The sequence below is a fragment of the Ranitomeya variabilis genome, chromosome 2 (genome assembly GCF_051348905.1).
Source record: "Ranitomeya variabilis isolate aRanVar5 chromosome 2, aRanVar5.hap1, whole genome shotgun sequence".
Classification (NCBI taxonomy): domain Eukaryota; kingdom Metazoa; phylum Chordata; class Amphibia; order Anura; family Dendrobatidae; genus Ranitomeya; species Ranitomeya variabilis.
In genome coordinates this window covers 442,836,472-442,860,348 of record NC_135233.1, presented here as the reverse complement: position 1 = coordinate 442,860,348, position 23,877 = coordinate 442,836,472, and the positions used below count along the sequence as shown (strand labels likewise).

The following is a 23,877-nucleotide window of genomic DNA, read 5'->3' as shown; positions in this document are numbered from 1 at the left end:
AATACACAATCATAAATTTATCCAGATATTCACGGAAAATATCATGCATAAAGGACTGAAAAACTGAAGGTGCATTAGAAAGGCCGAAAGGCATTACTAAATACTCAAAGTGGCCCTCAGGCGTATTAAATGCGGTTTTCCACTCATCCCCTTGCTTAATTCGCACCAAATTATACGCCCCACGGAGATCAATCTTGGAGAACCACTTAGCCCCCCTTATGCGAGCAAACAAATCAGTAAGCAGCGGCAACGGATACTGATATTTCACAGTAATTTTATTCAGGAGTCGATAATCAATACAAGGCCTCAGCGAGCCATCCTTTTTAGAGACAAAGAAAAACCCAGCTCCTAAAGGTGATGAAGAAGGACGAATATGTCCCTTTTCCAGGGACTCCTTAACATACTCTCGCATGGCAGCATGCTCAGGTACAGATAGGTTAAACAAACGACCCTTTGGAAATTTACTGCCTGGAATCAGATCTATGGCGCAATCACACTCTCTGTGGGGAGGGAGAGAACCAATTTTAGGCTCTTCAAAAATATCCCCAAAATCCGACAAAAATGCCGGAACCTCAGAGGGAATAGATGACGAGATAGAAACCAAAGGTGTGTCCCCATGAGCCCCCCGACACCCCCAGCTTAACACAGACATAGTTTTCCAGTCCAGTACTGGGTTATGAGATTGCAACCATGGTAATCCAAGCACTAACACATCATGTAAATTATGCAACACGAGGAAGCGAATCATCTCCTGATGGTCTGGAGTCATACGCATAGTCACTTGCGTCCAGAACTGTGGTCTATTACAAGCCAGAGGTGTAGAATCAATACCCTTCAGAGGTATAGGAACTTCCAGAGGCTCTAAATCAAACCCACAGCGCCTGGCAAAGGACCAATCCATGAGACTCAGAGCGGCGCCAGAGTCCACATAGGCATCCACGGTAATAACTGATAATGAACAAATCAGAGTTACAGACAGAAGAAATTTAGACTGTAAAGTGCCAATAGAAACAGACTTGTCAACCTTCCTAGTACGTTTAGAGCATGCTGATATAACATGCGCGGAATTACCACAGTAGAAGCACAAGCCATTTTTGCGCCTATAATTCTGCCGCTCGCTTCTTGACAGAATTCTGTCACATTGCATTTTCTCTGGCGTCCCTTCAGAAGATACCGCCAAATGGTGCACGGGTTTGCGCTCCCGCAAACGCCGATCAATCTGAATCGCCATTGTGATGGACTCATTCAGACCTGTGGGCGTAGGAAACCCCACCATGACATCCTTAACGGCATCAGAAAGGCCTTCTCTGAAGATTGCCGCTAGGGCACACTCATTCCACTGAGTAAGCACAGACCATTTACGAAATTTTTGGCAGTATATCTCAGCTTCATTTTGCCCTTGAGACAGGGCTATTAAAGCTTTTTCAGCTTGAATCTCCAAATTAGGTTCCTCATACAGCAACCCTAAAGCCAGAAAAAACGCATCCACATTGAGCAACGCAGGATCCCCTGGTGTCAATGAAAATGCCCAATTTTGAGGGTCACCTCGCAGCAAAGAAATCACAATCTTAACCTGCTGAACAGGATCTCCAGAGGAGTGAGGTCTGAGAGAAAGGAACAATTTACAATTACATTTGAAATTCAGAAACCGAGATCTATCTCCGGAAAATACCTCTGGTGTAGGAATCTTAGGTTCAGAAATAGGAGTACATATAACATAATCTTGTAAATTCTGAACCTTCGTAGCAAGATTATTTAAACCTGCAGCCAAACTCTGAGAGTCCATCCTTACACCGGAGAGATCAGAGCCATTCAAGGATTAGAAGGAGAGAAAGGCAAGGCTGTAAATAGAGCAGAAATACAACTGAGCAAACTAAGTAGCAAACATGTGAGGAAAAAAAAAAAAAAAAAAATCTACAGACTTCTTTTACTCTCCTTTCTTCTGCCAATTGCTTTAACAGTGGCCGGTCATACTGTCATGATTCCCCAATGGCATGGGAACATCAGAAACACAAAATAACAGACTAGCCCTCGGGTGATGGAAACTCAAGCTGACCGTGACCTAAATCTACCACACAACTAACAGTAGCCAGGAAGCATTCCTACGGCTGCCTAGATGCCATGCGCCAGCCGGAGAACTAACTACGCCTGGAAGAGGAAGGAATAGACCTGGCTTACCTCTAGTGAAATTCCCCAAAGATGATAGTAGCCCCCACACATATTAACGGTGAGTTCAGAGGAAAAGACATACACAGTATGAAGGTAGATTTAGCAAAGCGAGGTCCACTTACTAGATAGAGGAAGGATACAAAAGAGGACTTCACGGTCAGCTGAAAAACCCTTTCAAAAACCCATCCTGAAATTACTTTAAGACTCCTGTGTCAACTCATGACACAGGAGTGGCAATTTCAGTCCACAAGAGCTTCCAGTAATAGGAACTGACAAACTGTAAACTGGACAAAAAATACAAAACAAAAAGGACAAGAGTCCACTTAGCTGATCAGCAGACTGGTAGCAGGAACATGCAACTGAAAGACTCAGGTTACAATGATGACCGGCAAGGAAGTGACTGGAGAGCAAGGCTAAATAGGGAACTCCCAAAACTGATGGAAGCAGGTGAGCTGAGGCAGAAAAGAACACACAAGTCTCCAGTACCACCAGCCACCACTAGGGGAGCCCAAAAAGCGGATCACAACAGCTATGGTACGTCTGATGGCACTGAAGGAGTTCATCTGACCAGGTATCACAGACACCAATACATTTCACAGTCTGGCCTCCAGGGGGAGCTAAGGGTACTATTCATTAGGCCACTCCTCACAGTCTGGTAAAACTGGGGGTTAGGCAGGAAGTTAGGGAGAACGCTGACTGGGTTGGAACCAGGCAACACCTTGTGGCAGAGGGTGTTGTTGGGGAAGATTCGGTAGGGTCCCTGTCAGGGGTGGGATCCTGACAGAGGCCTGGCAAACAGAGAGAAAGCTATGGGACCGCGCCTGCACTTCATAGCGGCGGTGCCCTAAGAAAGGACAAGAAGCGAGATTTATTGTGCTGAGTGAGAAACGAGATCAAAGCAAGAAGGAGAATACCAGTAGGAGTCGTGCTGTAAGATCGAGGCAACATCCTACTGAGGTGCAAACAACCGGCGGCCGGAACGCCGAGGAGGTACAGAGCTCTAAGCCATACTTCAAACCAACGGCAGGATAGTCAGTCACAGGCGGGCTGTCTCACCTAAATCACCTACGCAAACATAGGGGGCAACCTTTGGAGAGGGGCGACTCTAGGGTCCCGGAAGAGCTCCGAGCCTACCCGTCATACGGGTGCGTCCCAACCATAACACCAGGGAGGGACGGAGGATTAGCAGAAGATCATCTAATCGGGTTGTGAGGGAACACGAGAAACAGACACAACAGTTGTGGGGACTATCCCGTAAGCTCAGCAGGGGAGGACCACAACACATAGCGCTAGTAGGAAGGCACAGATTTCCACCTGCAAAGGGAACTCTGGAGGTGCCATCGGACCGGCCGGACTTGCGCAGCCTGGTTAACCGTATTCCGGATTGAGGACTTTGAGACCTTCAGTAAAGAGGTAAAGAGACTGCAACCTGGTGTCCTCGTTATTAACTGCGACCGGCACTACACCGCACTACCAACACCATCCACACCTATTATTTATTTGGAGCGCCCCTCAGCAGGGTCACGGACCGGGCCTAGCCGCCGTGACAACCCCAGAGCAGAGACTCAGAGGCCCGGTACCGGGTACCCCTCGGCCCTGCGGCAGTGGGGGCGCTGCAAACTTGGCGTCACGAACAGGATCTACTTAAGCCTGAACAATCGGGTCATGTGTGCCTTGGAACTGTGATTTATTGTACTTGGACGGTGACTTATTGCAAAGGCTGTGTATTGCCACTTGCCGCCAGAAGTTCCCGCCAAAACCGCCGCCATTACAGCGCTAAAGAGAGCGCAAGAGAAGAAGAAGGGCGTGGAGTGGGCGTAGACAAGCTGGAGAGCGCGAAAGACAATGGCCGCCCAGTCTAAATGTTTCTGCCCCTTGAGGACGTGTCCGTCAGCAGCCGAGATCCGCCTACTGATCCTCAAGGGGGGGCGGAGACAACGAAAGCGAAACCGCCCACGAAGGAGAGAGCGGGAAAAGGACGAGGAAGAAGAAGTCAGCGACATGGAGGACACCATGGCGAGCTACCCGGAGGGGAACCACAACCAGGCCCCCACCGCTGATATTGACTTCCTGGAGTCCGGAGTGGATGAGCTCGGCGACCAACTCCGGCAGACGCAGCTGAGCACTGAGGCCGGGTGGACGAAGACCATCATCGGGAGCCTCACCAGACATCTGTCGGCAGCCTCGTCTGGTCCGGAGCAAGAAAGAAGTCCCAGCGCTCCGAAGCTGGAAAGCAAGGCCCTGCCGGAAAGCGGTATGCTGCATGCAGAGATGACAACGCCGCAGCACAAGGCCCCGCAATCAGCGTTCCAGACCCCAGCGGAGACGGAGCAGACCGGCACCGGAGGGACCGCATCTGAAGCAGGTATGAAAGACGACCCTGCCCTGACGACCGACACCACTCCAGTGACTGCTAGTGCCACAGCTGCTGACTCCGTTCCAGTGACTGATCTTGCAGCAGCCGCTACCTCCGCTGCAGCAAATACCCATATTCAAGCTACGCAGACCTCCATCGCTGCGCCTGATTTAACCGTACATGCAAGACGGATTAACGGCGTTTGTCCAGCACTGGGTATAACCCTGGACCTCACTTTTCCCAGGCCAAGAAGGGTTAAGTGCCAGGTGCAGCCCTGGAAGCCGTCCAACTAAGCCTCGGAAACCTGAAAATGTACATAGTTAATTGTTTTCACTGTTTTGATGCTAAAACCCGTCCAGGGTTAACTCTTAAAGGGATCCCTCTGTTGACCCGGGATCCCTATTGTTTTTGTCTATTTTCTACTTTTTGCACCAGTTATCAAGAACTGCTGAATCATGAACAATGCATGATACAAACTCCTTGTATATAGTTTGCACCTTCTTAAAGGTGCTCTCTACTGGTTTTATATAAAAGACGGACTCTTTGCGAAGATACGGTTCTTGGAACTTGCACTGGAGTCCTTGCTGCATACGGACTTGCAGCTTGAGAAGTTGCACTACCTCATAGAGACTTGGTCCCCTCTTAAAGGGGATGTTCACATCTTGCACTTATGTACAGCGTTGCCTTAAGAAGGTTAGATGGCAATAATGTCTTGAAAGAAAAAGTAATGATGCTAATATGAAGAAGTTATATGTATGAAGAAGTTATATGTAGCCAACTAGTTGATTGTAAGAAATGTTTGATAATATGTTAGAGAATGAGGACAGAAAGTGAACCCGTACGGGGTTAGTTAGTGAGTCCTCCTAGGAGCCATACAGAGATGGCTCAGTGATCTTAAACTGAAAGAAAAATGATATGTTCTATACTGTGTATAGTAGTGGAAGGACAGTAGGCCTGGGCGGAAAGGGGCGGTCCTGTAATAGAAAGGAGAGGCAGTAGGTCTGGAGCAGTTAGGACAGGCGGTCCTGCAGACTTAAAGTAGGAGAATGTAAAAATGTTCAGTAACCTTATAATGTGATTATAAGAAGGTCTTTAGTGGATTCAGCAGGTACGTCCTTAAAGGCAAAGTTGGATTAGTGTTCAAAATTTTGCACTTAGTAGAACACCCGGTTGGGTAAGAAAAGTTATTTATAGTAAAGTTATTTAAAAGTATTTAACCATGTTTGTAACGTTCAAGTGTCCTCACCTCCCATAAAGGGAAGCTCTGTTAAAAAGTTGACTTGTACTTGCATTTTCAAAATTGTATGTCTTTTTGCTGACATGTATTGTTGTTTTCTTCCCAGTCCAGGAGTACTGGATTTAACCAGGGGGGGGGGGGGAGTGCAGCGCCCCAGAGTCCTGGTCGTTGCAGTACTGTGGCTCCGCCGCTAAGGGGGGCTATGGTACGTCTGATGGCACTGAAGGAGTTCATCTGACCAGGTATCACAGACACCAATACATTTCACAGTCTGGCCTCCAGGGGGAGCTAAGGGTACTATTCATTAGGCCACTCCTCACAGTCTGGTAAAACTGGGGGTTAGGCAGGAAGTTAGGGAGAACGCTGACTGGGTTGGAATCAGGCAACACCTTGCGGCAGAGGGTGTTGTTGGGGAAGATTCGGTAGGGTCCCTGTCACGGGTGGGATCCTGACAGAGGTCTGGCAAACAGAGAGAAAGCTACGGGACCGCGCCTGCACTTCATAGCGGCGGTGCCCTAAGAAAGGACAAGAAGCGAGATTTATTGTGCTGAGTGAGAAACGAGATCAAAGCAAGAAGGAGAATACCAGTAGGAGTCGTGCTGTAAGATCGAGGCAACATCCTACTGAGGTGCAAACAACCGGCGGCCGGAACGCCGAGGAGGTACAGAGCTCTAAGCCATACTTCAAACCAACGGCAGGACAGTCAGTCACAGGCGGGCTGTCTCACCTAAATCACCTACGCAGACATAGGGGGCAACCTTTGGAGAGGGGCGACTCTAGGGTCCCGGAAGAGCTCCGAGCCTACCCGTCATACGGGTGCGTCCCAACCATAACACCAGGGAGGGACGGAGGATTAGCAGAAGATCATCTAATCGAGTTGTGAGGGAACACGAGAAACAGACACAACAGTTGTGGGGACTATCCCGTAAGCTCAGCAGGGGAGGACCACAACACATAGCGCTAGTAGGAAGGCACAGATTTCCACCTGCAAAGGGAACTCTGGAGGTGCCATCGGACCGGCCGGACTTGCGCAGCCTGGTTAACCGTATTCCGGATTGAGGACTTTGAGACCTTCAGTAAAGAGGTAAAGAGACTGCAACCTGGTGTCCTCGTTATTAACTGCGACCGGCACTACACCGCACTACCAACACCATCCACACCTATTATTTATTTGGAGCGCCCCTCAGCAGGGTCACGGACCGGGCCTAGCCGCCGTGACAACCCCAGAGCAGAGACTCAGAGGCCCGGTACCGGGTACCCCTCGGCCCTGCGGCAGTGGGGGCGCTGCATAAATATCACTTCTCCAATTCGTATGCATGAAGTATCTCCATGAAAACAGAATGGTATACTGACTTCTGATACAAGTAACTTGATATTTCTATACTGTTGTAGAACAGTATATATGAGTGTTCATTTTTGTTTCATCATAAATTTTTATTTTAGGCATCATAGTAGGAGCTGTAGTAGTTTTTGTTGCTGCCGTTGTAGTCGCTGCTATCGGATTACGGCGGAAGAAAAGGTAAAATCAGACTTATTTATCACAATTGTTTGACAATGCATTTTTTTCTGTGATCTAAATGTAAAGACTCAAGGAATCCCACGTAATAAACAAAATATTTCAGATAATTGAAAAGGTGAGGACTAATCCATGGGGAGTCATAGTCATCACTTGTGGTGATGTTAGTGAGTAAAGGGCTGCATGTTACAGGGGTGGTGTCTTGGTGGCATTTCAGAGTTCTGTTATCGGTTTAGGATAGATTATAATTTGCTTAGTTCAGAATAACCCATTAACGGGAGATCATCTACAAGCAATATACACTGTAACAGAGAGGGTTTGCAGCTTGTTGTCCTAGCAATACAGCAATCACAGGGTTAAGACCTCTGGTGAGACTAGAAAAAAATATTTCATTCAACCACCTTTTCCAATTTGTCAAATAAAAATATATATAAAAAATAACCAGTACTGTGGTGTCCATAAAAGCCTAAACTAAATTAAATATAAGATCATTATTATTTTTTTGCCACATTGCTTGCCAAAAAATTGAATAAGTGATCAAAAACCTGCATGGACCCAAATATGGTACAAGTAAAAAAAGACAGCTTGCTCTGCAAAAGAATAAAAAGCTTTCAAACAGCTTCAACAATAGAAAAATATAAAATTATAGGACTCAGAATATGGTAACACAGACCAAACTATTCTTTTATATGTGTGTTATTGTCTGAAATGTAGGAAATAACACATACACGACAGCATATAAATGTAGAGTAATTATACTGATTGCAGAAGAAAGCTAACGTGTCATTTTTTCCACCACACAGACTTCCACCTATACTAAAAATCAACAATGCTGGAGAGGAGGAGAAGTGAGTAACTGTAAAACAAAAAATCATGTACAATATAATACGTGTCTTTTTGTATACAAATGCATGCAGAAGATAATAACGATGTACATAGCCAGGGGGAATTATGGCTCACAGAAACCTGGCCAGCAAAGTAAAGTGCATTGTGTTGGCTAGTTATATAAAATAAATAAATAAATAAAACCCACAACAAATATTTAGGTTGAAAAACTTTTTTATGTAATTTTCTAACCTGGATATTACTTATCCTAAGGGACACAGTGACTTAATTTTTGTATTGAAGGGGCATATCTGCTTTTTTAATTTAGTGGTTATAGTTGCTTATTTTATATTCAGGGGGCACAGTGGTTTAATTGTATATTCAGGGGGCACATATGATTAATTTTTATATTCAGAAGGCAGAGTAAGTGACTTTATTTTATATTGTGGAAGCTCAGCTGCTTATTTTTATATTCAGGGAGTAGTGTAACTGATTTTATACTCAAGCGGAGCAGTTTGTTAATTTTATATTCAGCGGGTCGGTGGCTAATTTTTTATGTTAACAGTGATTTATATATATTGTGTATTACTTTTTTTTAAATAGTTTGGACCTGATACAATATTGGTTTACTTTTGGCCTACTTTTTGGTGTGTTTTAACTGTTTTTCAGTTTAGTGTTTCTTAATATTTTTAGCCGATTCATCATTTGCTTCTATTTATAAAAAATTGTCATATTTGTTGCAAATGTACTCCATTCCCACCTCGGAGCGATATTATACGTGCCATAATTTTAGTGGAACATGCTTTTTTTTTTTTGTTCTGGAAAGTCACAAAACAGGTTAAGAACAAAAAATATAGGGCTTTTTTTTTATTTTGCACAACATTAATTAACCACGTGTATCATTTTGATTAAATTGGCCTAAATCATTTTAGCAAGATAAAATCAACAATATAAAAAAAAGAAAGGTGACTTAAAAAATCACAAATACTGTAAGTCCCAGTCATTTGTCTTTTCTGAGATCAACTTCAGTTCTTCTTGCAGGTTGAACTGTGAACTTAAAGAAATCAGCAGCAAAAGCCCTGTCTTATTGAGTCAAGCAAAAGCTGAACCATCAAAGATTTCTACAAGTAAAAAATCAAGAGAGCGTAAGGGGTAAGTAGAACGAGGTCACACATTATGCCATAGACAAAGTAAGATTCTAATACTTATTTTTAGGTATTGTGAATTGTGTTTGTACATATTCTTTGTCATTTGTATATAATTACGGTTGCCCAGAGGTAAATTTAATTCCCTACTGGGGGTGACCGTAAGCTAAAGAAATGTGCATTATGGTGTCTAATGAAAAAACAGTAACTTTATGATGATATACCGTATACACTTTCAGCTGTTTTTACAAGTGTACATGTATATCGGCTCATGTGGTTATCAATGTTATACATGGTGTTATCACCATAAGTTTTGCTACAGTTTTTTCAATGCTGTCTCCCTGTGTGAGATGTTTTCCCATGGAATAAGCCTTTAATAGAAGATTACTGTAAAGAATTTCGCTGCAATATAAGTTTTGCAGTGTATTGTCCTACCAAGTAAAAGTGGATTAAAGATCTGTAGTGTGACTAAAAAAAATGTTTGACTCGACTCCTGTTTCCAATTTTTTTTAAACAATGTACATGAAAAATAAAAAATAACGGGCCACGTGGCATCTAAAAAAAACTCAGAACTATTAATATAATAGTATTATTCTGGTTATATTGTCTGCCTCCAAAATTGAATAATAAGCAGTAAAAGACTGTATGTACACCAAAATGGTACATGTAGACAATTCCACTGATGGAAAAAGAAATAAGTATAGATCACCGAATATGGTGGCATAAAACATTTTTTTCTTTTTTTTTTTAAAGTCTATTATTGTCTGAATGTAGAAAACATAAAAAACTATAGCATATAAGTTTAGTGTAAATGTAGTTACACTGACCTGCAAAATAAAGATGTAATTTTTAACACGCAGTGACCACCATAAAAATGAAAATGGCAATACTGAAGAGGAGGAGAGGTGAGTTACAGCTGAAATATAAGAAATCATCCGGTGTAGCGGCTTAACCTGTGTATAAACTCATGCAGGACATTTGTCAATCAATGTATGTATAGGGTGGGGGGGTGAAGTGTAGGACTCACTGGCCAAAAAGTGATGTGTTGATCTCATGTGTGTATTCTGGTGGCTCACTACATAAAAAAGATAAAATCAACAAACTTTAATGTAAAAACTGATTTTCGTATGCAATTTTCTAATGATATATACATTTCTACCTCATGTGGTGTTAGAATAGTTGTGCAAAAAACACTTACACCACTCACTTTTTATTCTTTAAAGTAAAATAAAAGGGATAAGTTTGAATCATGTGACAGGGCCATTTTATCACATTCTGGGAGAACCCATTTAAAATACACGGTGCAGATAATCAGGAGCAAAACTCTTGAATACAGAGTATGGGTGAAAAGTGACAATCTGACTCAAGTCCTTCTTTCAGGTTGAACAGTGAACCCGAACAACTAAGCTGTGAGACAGAATTCCAGGATAAACAAACAAAGATTCCCACAAACATGAAATTGAAAGAGAGTTGGGGGTGAGTACAAAGACAAGTTCACACATTGTGGTCAAGATTCTGAAGCTAATAACCGACAGTGATTTATAGGTAGTGTGTATTGTGTAGGAATCGTTTCTTATTACTAGTTTTTAGCTGTTGTGTTTTTCTGTGAGATCACTCTCAGTTTTCCTTGCAGATTAAATTGTGAACTTGAAGAAATCAGCTGTGTAAGAGGAGTTCAGGAAGAGCCGAAAAATATTTCCACGAACGTGATATCTAAAGAGGGTCGAGGGTAAGTGCGTTAAAAGTTCACACAATACGGCCAGGAGTACAGTAAGGTTCTGTTGCTAACAGCTAACAAAAAAAAAGAATTATCTATCATTTCTAGGTAATGTGTATTGTGCTTTTTAGGCAATTGGGCCATTTGGATAAAATTATCTAATAGGGTTGCCAAGAGGTATTATTTTTTCCCAGAGGTGACCCGAGCCTGCAAAATATGGAAAATCTTGAATAATTTCATGTAAAAAAACATAAATAAATGCCCCTCCATATCATAGGAGTGTAGCAACAAGCTTTCTGTTGGCATTAAAATGAGAAGAAAAGTACATGTAACTGTAGGGTCTAATGCAAGCTGTACAAGATTCTGTAATTAACGCAACCTTTGAAAAAATATTCTATGTACAAACTATAGACAGTGTTCAAAGTTGAAAATATACTTTCAAGGGTTATTCTAGTCCAATATCTTCAGGAGTGCGCTACTCTCTGGGTTCATGCTTGCCTAGGGAAGTGCACTACTAAAGATTGACAGTTGAGTCCAACAGCCTTATACAGAGGAGATTCAATTGATGCGAGAGGAGAGCAAAATTAGGGAGGTTACAGCAGAGGGGCCAAATTCAGTGTGATTGTTCAGTGATATGGTGTATATGGCATTCGTCTTGCTGAATTTATGATGTACAATAAAAAAAATTATATTGTGGTACCATATTAGCAAGAAAAAAACTACGTAATTACTTTCATGTAGAAAAAAAAACAAAAATTCCTGCTGAATTTGAAATGCAATTATATATTTTTATTTCTTCATTCTTAACCCCTTAGTGACCGAGCCAAATTTTACAATTCTGACTACTGTCACTTAATGAGGTAATAACTCTGGAACGCGTCAACGGATCCCACTGATTCTGAGACTATTTTTTTATGTCACATTCTAATTTATTATAATGGTAAAATTAGGTTCATATGTTTTGTATTTATTTATAGAAAAAATATTAGAAATTTGATAGAAATGTAAAAAAAAAATAGCAATTTTCAAACTTTGAATGATTATCCCTTTAATCCAGATAGTCATACCATAGAAAAACATGTCTGCTTTATATCAGCACCATTTGTAAAATACTTGTTTATTTTGTTCGCATTTTAGGAGGTTTCAAAATGTAGAAGTAATTTTTTATTTTTTTCAAGAAAGTTTACTAAATTTATTTTTTTGGGACCTATCCAGGTTTTGAAATTACTTTGGGGGTCCTATATATTGGAAAAACCCCAAAAGTGATACCATTTTAAAAACAGCACCCCTCGAAATATTGAAAACTGCTATCAAGTAGTTTATTAACCCTTCGGATGCTTTTCAGGAATTAATACAAAGTGGCATGACAGGAATGAAAAAGTTTATTTTTACCACCTAAATGTTGATAACTTCTGAACAGGCCACTGTGGCCGGCAGACTCTAAGGCAGTTATTTGGCCGTGACTACCATGGCAAACATCAGGACCACACAATCATGATCTCAGGGTGCCGATGGGGTTAAAAGGAAGCACTCACACACTGTTAACCATTTATATGATGTAGTCACTATTGACAGCAGCATCTAAGGGGTTAAAAAGATATGGACCGCGCCAACACTGATCGTGGCTAATGCAGCAAGTTGTTAGCTATAGTGTACAACTGACAGCTACTGGATTGTCACCTGTATGGGGAGGCTGTTCTCTTATATCTCAGGTCAGTAAAAAGACGTATTAAGGAGTTAATGCACTAGGAAGCAGCAGCAATCCACAAAAAAAATCTGAAATCAGTGTCAGATAGAAACAGCAAGCTTGCCATTCCCAATCAACTGCTTTTCCATTTCTTGTACTGTACAATAATTTTGTGATGGAGGGAATAATTGTTTTTTTTAGAAATGCAAATGAAAATTCCCCAAAATCCAAACACTTAACTGTAACTGTCTCATCTATTTTACTAGTCAAATTTAAATCCGTACATGTGATTCTAATACAGTGCCCTTTTCCACCCACTCGTTTTACATGCCCCATTTTTCTTGGTTCCTCAAGACAGAAAAATTTGAGGAACCATGCAGTACTCTCATGCAGGAAAAAGTAACTGCACCTCTGCCTTACAGGAACAGAGCTAAGCCCTTGGGGGTTTACTGCATTTAACAACAAGCTTGTTATTTCTTTTACAATGAGCAGACTAATCAATATAGCTTGAGCGTTAAATGTAGGATGTTCAACATTTGTACGTTTGAGAATAGAGATGAATGGAACACTCTCTCTCAACATGGACAGGAGCTACGCAAATTTCTTGACCTTCCAGGATCCCAAGCTCAGCTTATGATTTTGTATGATTTTTGGGGGTTGGTGTGTTGTCACTTGTGCATTACATGCTGCACAGATGTTACCACATCAGGCCAGCGAATCAAACGATGAATTGGAGAACCCGGAAGGTCAGGAAATTCGCACAGCTCCTGTCCATGGCCAATGAGCACTGAGCTGGACTGTGGACCATAGTTGCACGCAGTGATCCGCTCATCTCTAATTGGAATTCTGAGGTGTTGAATCATGGTAGAATAATCAAGACCCCTAGATTGTAGAAATAGAGGCAAGAGGGCTCTAAATGATAAGGTCTGAACAGTGAGTGGCAGGGAATAACCACTTGAGATTCAGTGGGAAAGCGTTAAACAGATTGAGGTTTTTTTGTGACGTGTCTGGAGTGTACTGAAGCATCACTTTCAGTCCCAGGTGTAATCCAAAAACCCCTTATCATTGATATCATTGGCCTACCAGCATCATTAAGCAGGAGGCCAATAGCACTGTTTTTGTTTTTTCTTAGATTAACCTAATTATTTATTTTTTAGGTTGAACTGTGATCTTGAACAAATCATCTGCGAAAGAGGAATCCAGCAAACAGCAAACATTTTAAATATGAAATCTAAAGAGAGTTTTGGGTAAGTAAAGGTCATCAGTAAAATAAGCTGTCATGTTAACGGCCGACTGTGTATTATAGGTATTGCGTATTGTCTTTTTGGTGTTTATGGTCATTTTTAAGAAATTATTTGATAGATGTTCCTAGAGGCAATTTTTTAAAACAAATTTTTGGAAAACCTTGCAGTAATCTCATATTCTGGACTCTAGTAAAATGAACAAAATGGTGAATGCAGCTCTGGAACACATGACAGGCTGTATCACAACCAGTAGCGTAGCTACTGGGGGGGCAGAGGGGGCCGTCTGTCATGATCTCAATGGCAAGAGAACATAGCATAAGCATATATAGGAACTAGCTCTTGGAAGATGGGAACTGAGCTGACCATGAACTAAACCTAACGCACAACTAGCAGTGGCCGGGTAGCATGCCTACGTTGATTCTAGATGCCCAGCACCAGCCGGAGGACTAAATAATGCTAGCAGAGGAAAATATCAGTCCTAGCTCACCTCTAGAGAAATACCCCGAAAGGAGACAGAGGCCCCCCACATGTATTGGCGGTGAATAAAGATGAAATAACAAACGTAGTATGAAAATAGGTTTAGCAAATTTGAGGTCCACTTACTACATAGCAGAAGACAGAAAGGACACTTTCATGGTCAGCTGAAAACCCTATCAAAACACCATCCAGAAATTACTTTAAAACTCTGGCATTAACTCATAACACCAGAGTGGCAATTCCTGTTCACAAGAGCTTTCCAGACACAGTAACGAAACTACAGCTGTGAACTGGAACAAAAATGCAAAAACAAACATGGACAAGAGTCCAAGTTATCTAGTAGTTGTCTAGGAGCAGGAACAAGCACAGAGAGGCTTCTGATAACATTGTTGACCGGCAAGCAACTAACAGAGCAGCAAGGTTATATAGCGACTCCCACATCTTGATGGAAACAGGTGAACAGAGAAGATGAAGACACCAGTTCAATTCCACCAGTAGCCACCGGGGGAGCCCAGAATCCAAATTCACAACAGTACCCCCCCCTCAAGGAGGGGGCACCGAACCCTCACCAGAACCACCAGGGCGATCAGGATGGGCCCTATGAAAGGCACGAACCAGATCAGAGGCATGAACATCAGATGCATTCACCCAAGAATTATCCTCCTGGCCGTATCCCTTCCACTTGACCAGATACTGGAGTCTCCGTCTGGAAACACGAGAGTCCAAGATTTTCTCCACAACGTACTCCAACTCACCCTCAACCAACACCGGAGCAGGAGGCTCAACGGAAGGCACAACCGGTACCTCATACCTGCGCAATAATGACCGATGAAAAACGTTATGAATAGAAAAGGATGCAGGGAGGTCCAAACGGAAGGAAACAGGGTTAAGAATCTCCAATATCTTATACGGGCCGATGAACCGAGGCTTAAACTTAGGAGAAGAGACCCTCATAGGGACAAAACGAGAAGACAACCACACCAAATCCCCAACACAAAGCCGAGGACCAACACGACGGTGGCGGTTGGCAAAAAGCTGAGTCTTCTCCTGGGACAACCTCAAATTGTCCACCACCTGCCCCCAGATCTGATGCAATCTCTCCACCACAGCATCCACTCCAGGACAATCCGAAGATTCCACCTGACCAGAGGAAAATCGAGGATGAAACCCCGAATTACAGAAAAACGGGGACACCAAAGTGGCAGAGCTGGCCCGATTATTGAGAGCGAACTCCGCCAATGGCAAAAAAGCAACCCAATCATCCTGGTCAGCAGACACAAAACACCTCAAATATGTCTCCAGGGTCTGATTAATCCGCTCGGTCTGGCCATTCGTCTGAGGATGGAAAGCGGACGAAAAAGATAAATCTATGCCCATCCTAGCACAGAATGCCCGCCAAAATCTAGACACGAATTGGGTCCCTCTGTCAGAAACGATATTCTCAGGAATACCATGCAAACGAACAACATTTTGAAAAAACAGAGGAACCAACTCGGAAGAAGAAGGCAACTTGGGCAGAGGAACCAAATGGACCATCTTAGAGAAACGGTCACACACCACCCAGATGACAGACATCTTCTGAGAAACAGGCAGATCTGAAATAAAATCCATCGAGATGTGCGTCCAAGGCCTCTTAGGAATAGGCAAGGGCAACAATAATCCACTAGCCCGAGAACAACAAGGCTTGGCCCGAGCACAAACGTCACAAGACTGCACAAAGCCTCGCACATCTCGTGACAGGGAAGGCCACCAGAAGGACCTTGCCACCAAATCCCTGGTACCAAAAATGCCAGGATGACCTGCCAACGCAGAAGAATGAACCTCAGAGATGACTCTACTGGTCCAATCATCAGGAACAAACAGTTTATCAGGTGGGCAACGATCAGGTCTATCCGCCTGAAACTCCTGCAAGGCCCGCCGCAGGTCTGGAGAAACGGCTGACAATACCACTCCATCCTTAAGGATACCTGTGGGCTCAGAGTTACCAGGCGAGTCAGGCTCAAAACTCCTAGAAAGGGCATCCGCCTTAACATTCTTAGAACCCGGTAGGTATGACACCACAAAATTAAACCGAGAGAAAAATAATGACCAGCGCGCCTGTCTAGGATTCAGGCGCCTGGCGGTCTCAAGATAAATCAAATTTTTGTGGTCAGTCAATACCACCACCTGATGTCTGGCCCCCTCAAGCCAATGGCGCCACTCCTCAAAAGCCCACTTCATGGCCAAAAGCTCCCGATTCCCAACATCATAATTCCGCTCAGCGGGCGAAAATTTGCGGGAAAAGAAGGCACAAGGCCTCATCACGGAGCAGTCAGAACTTTTCTGCGACAACACTGCCCCAGCTCCGATCTCAGAAGCGTCGACCTCAACCTGAAAAGGTAGAGCAACATCAGGCTGACGCAACACAGGGGCAGAGGAAAAACGGCGCTTAAGCTCCCGAAAGGCCTCCACAGCATCAGGGGACCAATCAGCAACATCAGCACCCTTCTTAGTCAAATCGGTCAATGGCTTAGCAATATCCGAAAAACCAGCAATAAATCGACGATAAAAGTTAGCAAAGCCCAAAAATTTCTGAAGACTCTTAAGAGAAGAGGGCTGCGTCCAATCACAAATAGCTTGAACCTTGACAGGATCCATTTCAATGGAAGAGGGGGAAAAAATATATCCCAAAAAGGAAATCCTCTGTACCCCAAAAACACACTTAGAACCCTTCACACACAAAGAATTAGACCGCAAAACCTGAAAAACCCTCCTGACTTGCTGGACATGAGAGTCCCAGTCATCCGAAAAAATCAGAATATCATCCAGATACACAATCATAAATTTATCCAAATAATCACGAAAAATATCATGCATAAAGGACTGGAAAACTGACGGAGCATTTGAAAGACCAAAAGGCATCACTAAATACTCAAAGTGGCCCTCGGGCGTATTAAATGCGGTTTTCCACTCATCCCCCTGCCTGATTCGCACCAAATTATACGCCCCACGAAGGTCAATCTTAGAGAACCACTTGGCCCCCTTTATGCGAGCAAACAAATCAGTCAGCAACGGCAATGGGTATTGATATTTAACAGTGATTTTATTCAAAAGCCGATAATCAATACATGGTCTCAAAGAGCCGTCTTTTTTTGACACAAAGAAAAAACCGGCTCCTAAGGGAGATGACGATGGACGAATATGTCCCTTTTCCAAGGACTCCTTTATATATTCTCGCATAGCAGCATGTTCAGGCACAGACAGATTAAATAAACGACCCTTTGGGTATTTACTACCTGGGATTAAATCTATGGCACAATCGCACTCTCGGTGCGGAGGTAACGAACCAAGCTTGGATTCTTCAAAGACGTCACGATAGTCAGACAGGAACTCAGGAATTTCAGAGGGAATAGATGATGAAATGGAAACCACAGGTACATCCCCATGAGCCCCCTTACATCCCCAGCTCAACACAGACATAGCTCTCCAGTCGAGGACTGGGTTGTGAGATTGCAGCCAAGGCAATCCTAGCACCAAATCATCATGTAGATTATACAGCACCAGAAAGCGAATAATCTCCTGGTGATCCGGATTAATACGCATAGTTACTTGTGTCCAGTATTGTGGTTTTTTATTAGCCAATGGGGTGGAGTCAATCCCCTTCAGAGGAATAGGAGTCTCCAAAGGCTCTAAATCATACCCACAGCGTTTGGCAAAGGACCAATCCATAAGACTCAAAGCGGCGCCAGAGTCGACATAGGCGTCCGTGGTAATAGATGACAAAGAGCAAATCAGGGTCACAGATAGAATAAACTTAGACGGTAAGGTGCAAATGGAAACAGATTTACCAAGCTTTTTAGTGCGCTTAGAGCATGCTGATATAACATGAGTAGAATCACCACAATAGAAACACAACCCATTTTTCCGTCTAAAATTCTGCCGCTCGCTTCGGGACAGAATTCTATCACACTGCATACTCTCTGGCGACTTCTCAGTGGACACCGCCAGATGGTGCACTGGTTTGCGCTCCCGAAAACGCCTATCGATCTGAATAGCCATTGTCATGGACTCATTCAGACCCGCAGGCACAGGGAACCCCACCATAACATCCTTAATGGCATCAGAGAGACCCTCTCTGAAAGTCGCCGCCAGGGCGCACTCATTCCACTGAGTAAGCACAGACCATTTACGGAATCTTTGGCAGTAAATTTCCGCTTCATCTTGCCCCTGAGATAGGGACATCAAAGTTTTTTCTGCCTGAAGCTCCAAATGAGGTTCGTCATAAAGCAACCCCAAGGCCAGAAAAAACGCATCCACATTGAGCAACGCAGGATCCCCTGGTGTCAATGAAAAAGCCCAGTCTTGAGGGTCGCCCCGGAGCAAGGAAATCACAATCCTGACCTGCTGTGCAGGGTCTCCGGCAGAGCGAGATTTCAGGGACAAAAATAATTTGCAATTATTTCGAAAATTCTGAAACCCAGATCTATTCCCCGAGAAAAATTCCGGCAAAGGAATTCTCGGCTCAGATACAGGTGCATGACAAACAAAATCTTGCAAATTTTGTACCTTCGTGGCGAGATTATTCAAACCTGCAGTTACACTCTGAAGATCCATTACAAACAGGTGGACACAGAGCCATTCAAAGATTAGAAGGAGAGAAAAAAAAAAAAAAAAATTTCAGCAGACTACTTATTTCTCTCCTTTCTCAGCCAAGGATTTTAACCCTTTAGTGGGCCGGTCAAACTGTCATGATCTCAATGGCAAGAGAACATAGCATAAGCATATATAGGAACTAGCTCTTGGAAGATGGGAACTGAGCTGACCATGAACTAAACCTAATGCACAACTAGCAGTGGCCGGGTAGCATGCCTACGTTGATTCTAGATGCCCAGCACCAGCCGGAGGACTAAATAATGCTAGCAGAGGAAAATATCAGTCCTAGCTCACCTCTAGAGAAATACCCCGAAAGGAGACAGAGGCCCCCCACATGTATTGGCGGTGAATAAAGATGAAATAACAAACGTAGTATGAAAATAGGTTTAGCAAATTTGAGGTCCACTTACTACATAGCAGAAGACAGAAAGGACACTTTCATGGTCAGCTGAAAACCCTATCAAAACACCATCCAGAAATTACTTTAAAACTCTGGCATTAACTCATAACACCAGAGTGGCAATTCCTGTTCACAAGAGCTTTCCAGACACAGTAACGAAACTACAGCTGTGAAGTGGAACAAAAATGCAAAAACAAACATGGACAAGAGTCCAAGTTATCTAGTAGTTGTCTAGGAGCAGGAACAAGCACAGAGAGGCTTCTGATAACATTGTTGACCGGCAAGCAACTAACAGAGCAGCAAGGTTATATAGCGACTCCCACATCTTGATGGAAACAGGTGAACAGAGAAGATGAAGACACCAGTTCAATTCCACCAGTAGCCACCGGGGGAGCCCAGAATCCAAATTCACAACAGCCGTCGCCCCGGGCCCTGTCACATGAAAGGGCCCACCGGGAGCCAGGGCCACTTCTGTGACGAGGCAGAACACAGCATAGGAGCAGAGCAGTATAATGTCTGCTCCCATCTGACGGAGACTCTGCAACCTGGCTATTAGCACAGTGGCCGGCTGCAGAGTCTCCCTCCTGCAGTGAATGGTTTCGCCTGTGACCTGATCATGAAGCTTTTCCCTGGCTGCAGTTTTTCTTCACTCTGTGCACGCTGGGATTGGCTCAGGCACGCTGGGTCCTAGTGCCCACCCTGCATTTCACTTATACACTTCCTGGTCCTGCCTGCAAACTTTATCAGTAAGTGCTGGGGATGGAACATGTTAGGTTTATTAAATTCAGGTATGTCACTGTGATGTAAATGTGAGACCATTGGGGTATTGTGGGCGCTGAAAGCAGGTGAGGGGGACAGGGTACTGAGGGGGTGGATGTGAGATGATGGGGGTATTGGGTACTGAAGTGGGGGAGGGGAGACGGCACTGGGGGGTAAATGTGAGACCATGGGGGTATTGTGGGGGAGGGGAGACAGGGCACTAGGGGGTAAATGTGAGACCATGGGGGTGTTGTGGGGGCTGAAGGTGGGTGAGGTGGGACAGGGCACTGAGGGGGTGGATGTGAGTTGATGGGGGTATTGGGGCTGAAGTGGGGGAGGGGGGACAGGTCACTGGGGGCTGAATATTATAATGTTTTGTTATGATATTATATGTGCTCCATCATGTAATATTTGCTGTCTGGGGAGGCTGGAGATGGGGCGTAGGGGGCTTTTGATACGTACCACCTAAGTCTTTATGAGTATTAGTATAAGGAGCCCCCATACAGTAACCAAGAGCTGCATCACATTTACAGCACCACTCCAGCATTATTTTTTATTTCACTGCTGGAGCGGTGCTGAAAATCCATGTCCCCCGTCCCCTGTCTGATACTCACCTTCTGGCGTTTTCATCTGTTTTAGTCTCCGCTCGGCTCCTTCTCCTGCTTTGTGATCTGTCCGAGGCTCCAGTGTTTCATGTAAGTCTGTGGGAGCCTCGTTCTGGCCTCTTTCTCACTCTCAGGCTATGTGCACACGTTGTGGATTAGCCGCTGCGGATTCACAGCAGTTTTCCATGCAGTGTACAGTACCATGTAAACCTATGGAAAACCAAATCCGCAGTGCACATGGTGCGGAAAATACCACACGGAAACGCTGCGTTGTATTTTTCACAACATGTCAATTCTTTGTGCGGATTCCGCAGCGTTTTACACCTGCTCCTGTATAGTAATCCGCAGGTGTAAAACCGCAGGTGAAATCCTCACAAAAAACGCAGGAAATCCTCAGTAAATCCACAGGTAAAATGCAGCATGTTTTACCTGTGGATTTTGCAAAAACGGTGCGGAAAAATCCGCACACGAATCCGCAACGTGGGCACATAGCCTCATAGTCTTACATTGAGCGCTTGTGACATAGCTTCTCACTTCTGGCCAGTCAGAAGCTGCGCTCACAAGTTTGAGCAGCGGCACTGCAGCAGTGCCACAAAATAGTGAATACGCCGGAGGATGAGTAAATGACCGGGGACGGGGACTTGCGCTTAAAACACTACTCCATCAGTGGAAAAAAAAAACCTGATAGAGTGGTGCATTAATAATTTAATAATAAGCAATTTAGCACTATAAAGTTGATAAAGGCTTGGAATAAATGTCTGCAGTCACTTTATGTGACTGCAGACTGCCAAATCATGACAGGGAGCTGCGGTCCCATCATACTGTGTATAAGGGAGCTGTGGGCCCATCATACTGTGTATAAGAGAGCTGCAGGCTCATCATACTGTGTATAAGGGAGCTGCGGGCTCATCATACTGTGTATAAGGGAGCTGTGGGCCCATCATACTGTGTATAAGGGAGCTGCGGGCCCATCATACTGTGTATAAGGGAGCTGCGGGCCCATCATACTGTGTATAGGGGAGCTGCGGGCTCATCATACTGTGTATAAGGGAGCTGCGGGCCAATCATACTTTGTATAAGGGAGCTGCGGGCCAATCATACTGTGTATAAGGGAGCTGCGGGCACCTTCATACTGTGTATAGGGGAGCTGCGGGCTCATCATACTGTGTATAAGGGAGCTGCGGGCCAATCATACTGTGTTTACGGGAGCTGCGGGCCCATCATACTGTGTATAACGGGAGCTGTGGGCCCATCATACTGTGTATAACGGAGCTGCGGGTCCATCATACTGTGTATAAGGGAGCTGCGGGCCAATCGTACTGTGTATAACGGAGCTGCGGGTCCATCATACTGTGTATAAGAGAGCTGTGAGTCCATCATACTGTGTATACGGGAGCTGCGGGCCAATCATACTGTGTATAAGGGAGCTGCGGGCCAATAATACTGTGTATAAGGGAGCTGCGGGCCCATCATACTGTGTATAAGGGAGCTGCGGGCCAATCATACTGTGTATTAGGGAGCTGCGGGCCAATCATACTGTGTATAAGGGAGCTGCGGGCCCATCATACTGTGTATAAGGGAGCTGCGGGCCCATCATACTGTGTATAAGGGAGCTGCGGGCCCATCATACTGTGTATAAGGGAGCTGCGGGCCCATCATACTGTGTATAAGGGAGCTGCGGGCCCATCATACTGTGTATAAGGGAGCTGCGGGCCCATCATACTGTGTATAAGGGAGCTGCGGGCCCATCACACTGTGTATAAGGAAGCTGTGGCCCCATCATACTGTGTATAAGGAAGCTGTGGCCCCATCATACTGTGTACAGGGGAACTGTGAGGGACATCATACTGTTTGATGGAAGCTGCAGTCCCATTACACTGTGTTCCAAATTATTATGCAAATAATATTTCCTGATATTTTCTCTAAATTACCTATCTGAATTGCAGTCATTGTTATTTTCCAGTCATCTACTATTCTAGTATAATTGCAATGTTTTGGAACAAACTGCCTATGAACGCAGTATCTTTTTAAAAAAAAATAAGCACTCAAAATGCATGTTCCAAATTATTATGCACAGCAGAGTTTTCAACCTCTTTTTTTTATTTTGAACAAAAAAATGGTCAATTGTGAAGTTAGAAGCATTATCAGCTTATTACAAAATGAAATCAAACAGTTTTCAAGTGAAAACTTTATTCTAGGTGATGTTACATTTGCACATAGGACCCCTTGTTCGAAAGAAGCTTCTGAACTCTCTCGTCCATTGAATTTGTCAGTTTTTGGATGGTTTCTGCTTCAATTGTTTTGCATGTGGACAGAATACCCTCCCAGAGCTGTTGCTTAGATGTGAACTGCCTCCCGCCATCATAGGCACTCCTTTTGATGATGCTCCAGAGGTTCTCAATGGGGTTGAGGTCAGGGGAAGATGGTGGCCACACCATAAGTTTGTCCTCTTTTATGCCCATAGCAGCCAGAGATGCAGATGTGTTTTTTGCAGCATGAGACAGTGCATTATCATGCATGAAAATGATCTTGCTGCGGAAAGCACGGTTCTTCCTCTTGAACCATGGCAGGAAGTGTTGTTTTAGAAACTCCACATAGATTATGGAGTTCATCTTTACCTCTTCAGGGATCATAAAGGGGCCGACAATCTCTCTCCCCATGATTCCAGCCCAAAACATTACTCCACCTCCTCGTTGGCGCCTTAGCCGTGTTTTCATGGGGTGTCCATCAACCAGCCATCCTCCACTCCATCCATCTGGACCATCGAGCCTTGCACGGCACTCATCGGTGAACAAAACAGTTTGGAAGTCAGTCTTCATGTATCGTTTGGCCCACTGGAGCCATTTCTGCTTGTGTGCAGTGGATAGAGGTGGTCAACAGGATGGCTTACGCACAGCTGCAAACCTCTGAAGGACCCTGCATCTTGTTGTTCTTGGGACGTTGGAGGCACCAGCAGCTTCAAAAACTTGTCTGCTGCTATGACAAGGCATTTTTGCAGCTGCTCTTTTAACCTTACGCAATTGCCTGCTGGAAAGAGTCCTCAATTTTTCCTTATCAGCACGCACACGTGTGTGCTGGGAATCAGCTACATACTTCTTGATTGTGCGA

At 44.2% G+C, this 23,877-nt stretch overlaps 1 protein-coding gene across 2 annotated transcripts in view; it reads left to right on the top strand.

The window, feature by feature from the left end:
* Positions 1-23,877, top strand: part of LOC143806508 (uncharacterized) — a 203,831-nt gene that overhangs the window by 124,907 nt on the left and 55,047 nt on the right. For both annotated transcript variants that reach the window (XM_077287121.1, XM_077287122.1), the window contains 8 exons: positions 7,206-7,281; positions 8,082-8,126; positions 9,145-9,255; positions 10,109-10,153; positions 10,629-10,724; positions 10,882-10,977; positions 11,781-11,825; positions 13,810-13,899. In XM_077287121.1, the coding sequence (XP_077143236.1) occupies positions 7,206-7,281; positions 8,082-8,126; positions 9,145-9,255; positions 10,109-10,153; positions 10,629-10,724; positions 10,882-10,977; positions 11,781-11,825; positions 13,810-13,899 (604 nt within the window). The remainder of the gene's footprint in view (positions 1-7,205; positions 7,282-8,081; positions 8,127-9,144; positions 9,256-10,108; positions 10,154-10,628; positions 10,725-10,881; positions 10,978-11,780; positions 11,826-13,809; positions 13,900-23,877) is intronic.